This window comes from Lates calcarifer, linkage group LG17 (assembly GCF_001640805.2).
Source record: "Lates calcarifer isolate ASB-BC8 linkage group LG17, TLL_Latcal_v3, whole genome shotgun sequence".
In the NCBI taxonomy this organism is placed as follows: Eukaryota; Metazoa; Chordata; class Actinopteri; family Centropomidae; genus Lates; species Lates calcarifer.
Window position 1 is genome coordinate 15,246,790 of NC_066849.1, and position 9,368 is coordinate 15,256,157.

Here is a 9,368-nt window from a genome sequence, read left to right on the forward strand (position 1 = left end):
ACACAAGAAAACAGCATTTAATAGAATTCCAGTAGTAGATCAGTATGGCTTGACCTGACCAAAACCTTAAAGATGACATAAGAGAGTGTGTTACAACAAAAATTTGGTGGTTATCTATGAGGCTTCTTCAGTCCTGACCTGAAGCAGCATCTTGGATAAGAGGTGAAATGTCTTTGAGTATCTACAACCAAGTCCTTTTGCCCTCGATTCAACTTCTCGTGGATAACAATTACCTGAATGAATGAGAATCTTCACACTGTCTCATCTAATTTAGAGATTACAGAAGCTATTAATGTCATCTCCAAGAGGCTCGCTTAAGCAGGAATCTGCATAAGCAAAGCTAAAGACAGATTTCATCTGTCTCTAGTAAGGAAACTGCTCTTAAAAAGAAAGTACAAGGGCTTACTTTATATCTAGGAAACAGTTGTCTGCAGTGGACTGGAAGCGAGTGTCAGGTTCTTATGAGTCACTATCCATGGTCATGGTTAATTTTACCCACTTTTGAACAGCACCTTCCCTCGGAATGTGTACAGCTTGTCATCCTTGGTTTTCTCAGATTTTCAAATTATACACACATAAAAGAAGTAAATGGTTTAACCCATTTCAAGTAGGATATTTCGTTAAAGAAATATTCCCATGGACTCTAATGTTAGCAGATGTCACGACATGTAAACTCAGAAGTTGGAAATGCCACATCAATGGAATTTTTTAGAAAGATGTCTTCTGCCTCTGATTCTTTCCACAAAGTGCAGCCTCCTGCAGTAATAGCCAGTAAAAAGTTACCCACAACCAGAAACTTTTTACAAAAGTCTTTGAGCATGTACATATATTCACTGTTTGTTTCTGTAATGCCATAAACAAAACCTCAGACTATACTAAGTCTAATAAAACAATATCTTAAGTAGCTCCCAGCTCCTCAGCAGTTTAGAGACTGTTGTACTTACACGATTTCACTGGTGCTGATCTTTCCCGCAGGTGCTGTTTCATGACGTGGTGGCTCTGACACAGAAGCTCTTCCCTATTGTGGAGGCTATGCAGAAACACTTCAGTGCTGGCTCTGGAGCTTACTACAGCGACGCCATCTTCTTCCTGTCTGTGGCCATGCATCAAATCATGCCTGAAAGTAAGAAAAGCACATTTTCTCACCTCTCTTTGTAGCATTTATTCAACTACAGATACAGCTCACTTTAGAATAGCTTAAATGGGTCGGGGTGTCAGATTAAATCACCAAAGTAAAGTAAAGTTGTATTTAAGGACTATAGTTCCCAAGTTATAGTGGGGATGATGTGCACTTTATGCATCATGTCTAATTAAAAAAGAGAACATAATTATATTGGCTTTTGTAGCTTCAAACACCATACACCACTTTGATTGTCTGGCAGACCGTGTTTTAAATTCACTCAAAGGCTCACCTCTCGTTTCCGGCACTGCCGGTGCACAGCTGGAAGAGGCAGTACGGGCAGGTATCTAACAGACACGTGGCATGCTGCAAAGGCCCTGGGGAGCGAGGAAGGGGGGATGTGTTGTGTCACTGCTGCCCACATTAGTGCCCCCTGTGTTGGTGCTGAACGATGGCAGCGATCTCCTCTGTTGTTTCACTGTTGTGGCTCACGTCAGTGGGTGTGCAGCATGGGGCATCAATCCGCAGATGAACCAAAACCATTACGGCTTTCAGGTTTGAATCAATAGGTGACACAGGCGCACGTATGAAAGCTGAAGTGTCCATCTCGCAGACAGCAGGACACCATCCCATTGGAGGTTTTTAAACTGTAACTCAGGGTGCACAGCGAGGAGTGATGTGAATAGTTTAGTAACAGTTTATAGTTTATCAAATGTTTTGCACTGGGACATAATAAGCTAGAACGTTATTTTTCCCAAACAAATGTACTGCATGTCCACATTTGGGAGCTTGACAACCCCTGTGGTCAAATCCAGGTTTTCTTTATGGTTTTCTTCAAAATTTTGAAGAAAAAGATGTGTGAAAAGGACGATAAAAGATTGTGGGAAATGTGTGAGAGCGTGGTTGTCATTCAGCTGTCAGTTCTGAAAAGTAATCTGTGGTGCAGCATTGACCAGATTTTAAATATATTGCTAAAGAGGCACTGGGTGTTTCTGTCCGACAGCTGAACTGGCGTCGTGTGTCTGCTAGTGTCTCACGTTGCTTCCTTAAAATGCTTATTGATCAACCACATGTGCCACCCATCCACTCTGTGTATCCAAGTGGTCACCCATTTCTATTTAAAGAATGCTTTCATCCAGAAAGGGCATAATGTGTTTGCCTTAACAGAGAGAGTGGAGGGATATGTGGCGTGCAAATCCACACCAGTGCTCTTTTCTAACTTGCAAAGTGGGAGATGTTTTGATTTAAGGTTTAATTTGGTTGTCAGAAAAGGAGGGAGATGCAGAGGAAATTGTCAGGGCTGTGGATTCAGTGTAAGGCTAGCCACACAGCCTGAATAAAAATGTTTGCAGGGTGTGAATTTTATTTTTATTAGACCTATTAAATCTAGACTGAGAAATTGAGCTGTCATTAAATAGCAGTCTATTGTGTACTCAGTATTTTTACATAATAAACCAAATAGAGGTGAATATTGTGTTAATTTCCAACACAACACTACCACAATATTACACTCACAACAACCATATCACAACATAAACATTTCTTCAGGACCTGATATTATATTGTAAGACAGCCATCTACCATACATCACATTGTTGTTGTAAGTAAAAAGGTCCTTTAAATAGCAAAATACATTTTTACAAAGGTAGGAATCAATCATATGCTTTATTAGGTTACATAAGGAAGAGCTTTTACTGTCAGGTTCAAGGTTTCACAGACAGTTGAGATGAAACTGTGTCTACCGAAGTGCAAAAAGACTTTTTAGTAATTTGGAGGACCCTCCTCTTTTTTTTATTGTGTCCGCACTGCAAGAACTGGGATGATGGTAGTTCGTAGACTGCTTTTTTGCCTGACTTTTTTAAGATAATATTTCACTTTAGGTAGCACAAGAAAAACTGCGAGTGACGTAAATGTACGGTGATTGGTCAAACATGAGCCAATGCAGCAACCGACATTTTCATAGCCAGTGAAAGACAATGGGTGTGTAAACAATGACTCATAACTCATAAAAAATGGAACATGGACAAATGGACTGACAGTGAAGTTCAGGCCTTATGGAGTGTTTTTGCGTTGGGGGAAGCACAAAGCGATTTTGATGTTGATATAGCGACTGCTAGTTGGCTTATGCCAGTTCACCGTCTCAATTGGTGGTGCAAATGCAAACAGAAAAAAGCCCTTGAAGATATGTAGTTCTTGGGGGAGCTCCCTGGTGAGCAAGTTCCTCTCAGGGAGTCCAGGAAAAGGCTAATGAGTAGACCTTGAGATAAAATTATTTTGTCTAATATTCTGCAGTATCTAACAGCAACTTGCTGTGAAAATTCAAACACTGTGATAAGCTCACAGATCATAATGAAACCAGTCACGTGGAGAGAAGACTCTATTTTCACACCATCTGTCCTTGGAGGGCAGGAAATAAAACTGCACAATGGAAACCTGTTGTAATTAACAATAAGGTTCCTAAGAAACCCTGTTTTTGTTAGTGGAGAGGTGTCGCATGTTTTGCATCCCCTCGAGAGGTCTCAGCATGCTGGGACATGAGTGTCTTCAACAACCTTGACCTCTATTTTCCACCGAAGGTAGAAGTGGTGTTAATGTGTGAATTGCTTTACTAAAATGAGAAAGATGGTACCTGGAAGTGAGGGTAGTAGCTGACCTGTTTGTTGCCAGGCTGGTCAAAGCTTGCATAACAGATGTGTGTCAAAAATGTAAATTTACTTCAGGAGTTTTAAGGCTCTGTCTTTATTTGCCTTATGACTGTGAGTATATCAATGGGGTTTGGCAACACTTCCCAGACTTGTCAGAGCCTGGTGAAATTCCAAGATGAAGCACAGAAAACACTTTATTTGGTGATAAAACATTTTCATAATACTAGCAGTTCTAATACATGATGTATTGCCTTTTTTAAACAGCCACACTTTAAAAGACATTGCTGCTCTAATCATACTCCCTACCCCATTACCCCAGAGCTAATAACTCTGCCCTATTGATTTACTGATATAAAATAACAGGCTAGGGTTCAATATGACTGGAATGGTGTAATGTATTAGACCAGAGTTGAACTGAAATGTCCTTTAAAGCTGCCCAGTTATAAAGCTGCTCAGGTCCACAAAGGGTCTAATGGGGACTTTGATTTGGAGTTCCAGAGAACTCACTTGAGGACAGACTTCAGCATATTGAAAAAACTTGGTGACCTGGATATTTTATACAATTATTATTAATACAACACACACGGCCATGAAAGTGATCTGTTTACTGTTTCAAGGTTAATGAGCTGACTGCAGAGTGCCCACAGCAAACAGGTCAACATGACTAGCCAGCATTTTAAAAAATCAAAAAAAAGTTCAGCAATTAGATTCAAGTCTAAACTTGGTTTGCAGTTCAACAAAATTAGTATTGCTTAGTTATGTTATGCTTTAAAAACACATACGATGCACGAGAACCTAATGATAGTGAAAATGGATTTCAAGTGATCTCTTTAAAAAATTAACCACTGTGAATATCCAGTGAATGCTGGTAAAAGCAGAAGACAATGACCCTTACAAAACAGCTGTAAGTGCTCACATCAAGACTGATATTAGGGCTTAATGAGATTGACCCACTTTCTTTCTGAAAAAAAAAATTGTAGCATTAGATAACAGTGTCTCTGTTGTTTTGTTGCTGTGGCTGAGATGAGGTTTAGTTGTGTACGAATGTCTGATCTGACCAGAGCCTCAGGCGAGCTTTAAGCCACCCTAACAACATTATTGCTGCAATAAATTTGTCACCCACGCAGCTGGCCAAGACTTGTTTTTTTACACCCTTTATTTCTGTTTATCCATTTTGTTGTTGTAAATACAGAAAAACATCACGTATAATTAAGAGGTTACTGAAATAAAACAGTGCTATGCAGTACATGGACTCAGTCCTATACAATTCAGTCCACTGCCTGCCCACCACAGGAGACTCCTACTACTGGACTGATTCTTCCTATTTAAATGCTTTAATTTTCCCTCATTTCTTAAATGAAAAGCAAATCTAGAAGAAAGTCAGTTTAAACAATCGACTCCTTTTTAAAAAATATCTCAAAAAAATGAAAAGCATGAACCTTTGATACATCTGCTCCTGCATGTGTACACTGGTTAATTTGAGGCTGTAGTGTGTTGATGTGTTGATCTTTGGTAAACTCCGTTCACTTTTAAGTTTTTAACTTTAGGACAAACACACTGTACAGAGCAGGTTAAAGTCTTAACTGGTGATCCAGTTGTGTGCCAATCATCAGCAGTTGGCAGCACTTGAACATTTTTCTGGATAGGGAGTTCCAACTTGCAAAAAAAAATCACCTTCCCTTGATTTCTCCATCCTCATGCTGACAGCAAATGACGGAGGAGGTAGAAATGCAAGTGGGGGAAGCATGGATAAGACATGCTCTGTCTCCTTTTCTTTGTCTCTCCAGGCTTATATCCAGCTTTCTATACACTCACAAATCTATTGAGCCTGAAATACTAAAGCACTAATTGACAAGCATTTCAAAAGTCTTGCGCTTTTTCCAAGATAATAATTTTCCTTTTGTCCTTCTGTTTATCATGAAATGGTTCCATAGCATCCATTTTATTATTTATCAAGCAATGGATTTGTCATGTTTGTCCTGTCGATCATTCAGGGTAAGCTTCAGTTTTACTCTAAAACAAACACATTTGCTGAGAAAAGGCGGATAGAAACAACTGAGATATCTGACAACGGACAATATCACATAAAAGCAAAACATATACACATGATGAACGAAGAATATTTGAGAATGTACTTCAGCCCTGACACAAGCAACTTTAGCTGTGGGGAAAAATAATAACACTAACTGATATCTCTTCTTATGATGAGAAAATCCAGCAGTGGGACTTTTATACAGGTCGTAATTGGGCATCTGTGAAAGACGTATTGTCTATAATCCAAAATGCTGAAAGAAAAATTGCTGGGTCAAAATATGCTGTAATTACAAACATAAACATCCATACCGTCCAACCCTACTTTCACCTTCATAGAACTTTGTGTTGAGTCATTGATCTAACATCAAACCAACCACATCACAATGTTATAACAACTTGAGACCCTCTTCCTGTTATACTCCCACTAGCTAAGCCCCGTTAGTACAAACAAACAGCGCTGACCACTCGGAGATTACTCTTCCGTGGCCCTCTCTGTTGCCACAGTACATGAAGGCATTGTGATGGCCACTTCCTTGTTTGCAGAGCATAGAAAACAGGTCGCTGCCGTATTGCTGAGTCTTCTTTTTCCGTCATTTGTTTTGACGCTATCATTTAGCAGATACTTTTAGTTCGGCCATGATCACCCCATAGTCATACCGTTTACTGTTGCCTTTAGTTTTCAGTTGGCTTTGTCGAGGCCAAGGTTGTGATTTATTTTTCTGAGATAAAAACAGACTGTGACTCTTTCTGACCCTGCTGAGTCAGATACTGCACTGGATTTCACCAGATTTTTACCAGAATTAAGTATGACACAGACACCAACCAGGTCTGTAATAGCTGATGATTGTCTGTTAATAATAATGGTGTCATGAGGTAGCATGGTACAATTGAATCATTTTGGAACATTTGGAATTTTTGATTGCTCAGTATTAACACTGATTATAGTCCAAAATACCAACTTTTAAAGCGTTACTATCTGCAAAATGTTGAGCCTTAGGATCCTGTTTTTGGTTGGACAGACATTAAATCAAATTACAGAGACAAGACACTGTGTTTCTAATGGCTTGAACTTCACTGATATATATTGGGAAACTGTTGCAACTTCAGGACAGTTCATTTGTATTGCAGCAGGCAAACGAATACAGCAGCTCATATGGTTAGGGTTAGGGTTAAAACTTTTTGACATTATGGATGGACACGACAAAAATTGTGTTTCACACGCTGTCACTGTTGCACACATAATTAATGTGATAAAGTATCTGAAGGACACTGAATCTCAACAAGGCTGTGATGAGCTGAAAACATATTGAGGTTCATGAGCTCAGTAGATAATACACAGACAAATCATGCGACTCATAAGTTTTAAGTAGCCCCATCATGCTCCAGTTCCGCAGATGTTGTCTAACTAACCTTTTGCATTGCCAATAAATGTTTACTGCCCTTAAACTACAGACTGTCATCTTTGACAGTACCTCTCAAGCTGAGATGGCAAATGTTTTCATCAGCTCAGTAATTGCCTTGTGCCCATGGTGCACCATTCCTGAGTATTTCCCATCCTTTCATCACCATGCCAACCAGCAAAACATAGGAAACTGAAACAATGAACAGATGAGGGCTTGAATATCCTGGTTACTGTTATGATTTGATCTACAAACAACAAGAGACAGTGTTAATCATTTACTGTGTGTACACTCACAGTTGTCAAACACAGCCTGCACATTGTGCTTTTTGTAGTATTCTCAACTTTATATGCATTTCTTCCTACAATTTATAGACATCGTCATGCAGTTTCCTGTTTTTTAAGGCAGTTGGTAACAATACAGAGAACAGAAGTCAGATACGCTGCTGCAGAGCAAGCATATAATTGTGTTAAGCTTTTTTAAGTCTATCAGAGTCTGTTCTTATTTCCTCTAACTCTGTCTTCCTGGGAAGACTGTGCTGAAGTGATTATGCAGGAGGTCACTGAATGATGTGCTGGTGGTCAGAGAAATTCAGCCTACATGCACGGTTCACTCAGAAGTACATTTCCTGGGACCATTTTAAAAAGGCAGAGCTCATTTTTGTCATTGATTAAACTTGCTTAAAATGAAATTATTATTCATCATGTGTTTACATGAATGAAGGTCGCTCGTTCTTTATCAAACAGCAACTATTCTTTTAGTAGTTTACATATGTTTAGAATAATTTTTTTTTTTCAGTTTTGACTACCAGAGGCTGGTAGTAGTCTCAGGGAGATGAGTTTGATGATGTTGTCTCATCAGTGATGATTTTCATCAGTGTGTTCTTCTTTCAGGTCTGACACGCATCGTGCAGCTTGACCTGGATCTGAAATACAGGACCAATATCAGGGACCTCTTCCAAGAATTTGACCGGTTTCCTCCAGGAGCGGTAATAGGCATCGCCAGAGAGATGCAGCCAGTCTACAGGTAGACAGCGTGCACACATGACACCAGCTATTACAGGGCTTCTGCGGCATCCACAATATTAAACTGTCAAAAACTGTCTTGTCACGTTAACTGAATGCTTGGTCCGATTCTTAATCACGTTGGCATCTTGCTTTTATCAGTACACAAAAATGTGCTTCAAAAGAGGCAGAAATGCATCTCAGACATGTTGCTATGTGTTCCTTTTGGAGTCTTTTGCATATGGGGAGGTTTAAGGTCTTGGTAGTAATGAACCATCGATTTCACAGGGTGCCTTTGATTTGTGAGAGAGCAGAATTTTCAGCTCTCTCTCATGTGTGGCAATTACTTTATAAGAAAATTACATTATATTATTAAGTCCGTACTGAATCATGCTTCCGTTTTTTTCGTCAGTTCCGGGCAGAGTCTATTGAATGTGCAGAAAATGTGTCTGAATGGAATCCTTTTGAAGATGGACCGAGTACCCTGAATACACTGTCAGTCTGGACTTTGAATGAAACAGGAAACTCTGATGTCATCTGGTTAAAAAAAAACAAAAAAAAAACATTGATGCATTTCTCCCCCATTAATAATCAGGTAAATGTTGCCATGGTACAAAAATCAGCCAGCCACGAATCACAGACTGCTCAGAACCATCCTTTTACATGGCAGCATCGAGACAGTGCTACAAAATACTGATCCAAGAATTAACAGTTGCAAAATGGTGCGAGACTGACAGTATGATGTGATGTTTTCATGAATAAGCTATTTTAAGTCCTTACTGGGAGATAAATAATTGAGGATTTGGCAGGATCTAAGCAGAGAGACGCCTATTGTCAGGAAATGTTTTGTTCTCATCCTGTGAATCTGATTTTTGCCTTCTGTCTCTTTGTCAGACCTGTCTGGAGTAAATAAACAATCTGCTCATCCTCCGAACTGATAAACTCTGGCAACACACTAATAAGATCCATATAACCTTCTCTAACTGGCCGTATTATTTGCTTTGCATGTAAGGTTCATCAGAAACTTGACGTCAGTCAAGTAAACTTATTGAACCCACTGTGATGTCAGGTTACGGTGCCCCGTGGTTGCCCTGCAGAACTGCAGATTTAACTCCTCCCTCGTCTTATCCCCTGTCCCGTTCTCTTCTTATAAAGGAAGAATAAA

The 9,368-nt window shown here is 39.5% G+C and overlaps 1 protein-coding gene across 3 annotated transcripts in view; it reads left to right on the forward strand.

Annotated features, from left to right (window-relative positions):
• Window positions 1-9,368, forward strand: part of xxylt1 (xyloside xylosyltransferase 1) — a 32,258-nt gene that overhangs the window by 9,316 nt on the left and 13,574 nt on the right. For all 3 annotated transcript variants that reach the window (XM_018673130.2, XM_051077269.1, XM_051077270.1), the window contains exons 3-4: window positions 976-1,123; window positions 8,093-8,225. In XM_018673130.2, the coding sequence (XP_018528646.1) occupies window positions 976-1,123; window positions 8,093-8,225 (281 nt within the window). The remainder of the gene's footprint in view (window positions 1-975; window positions 1,124-8,092; window positions 8,226-9,368) is intronic.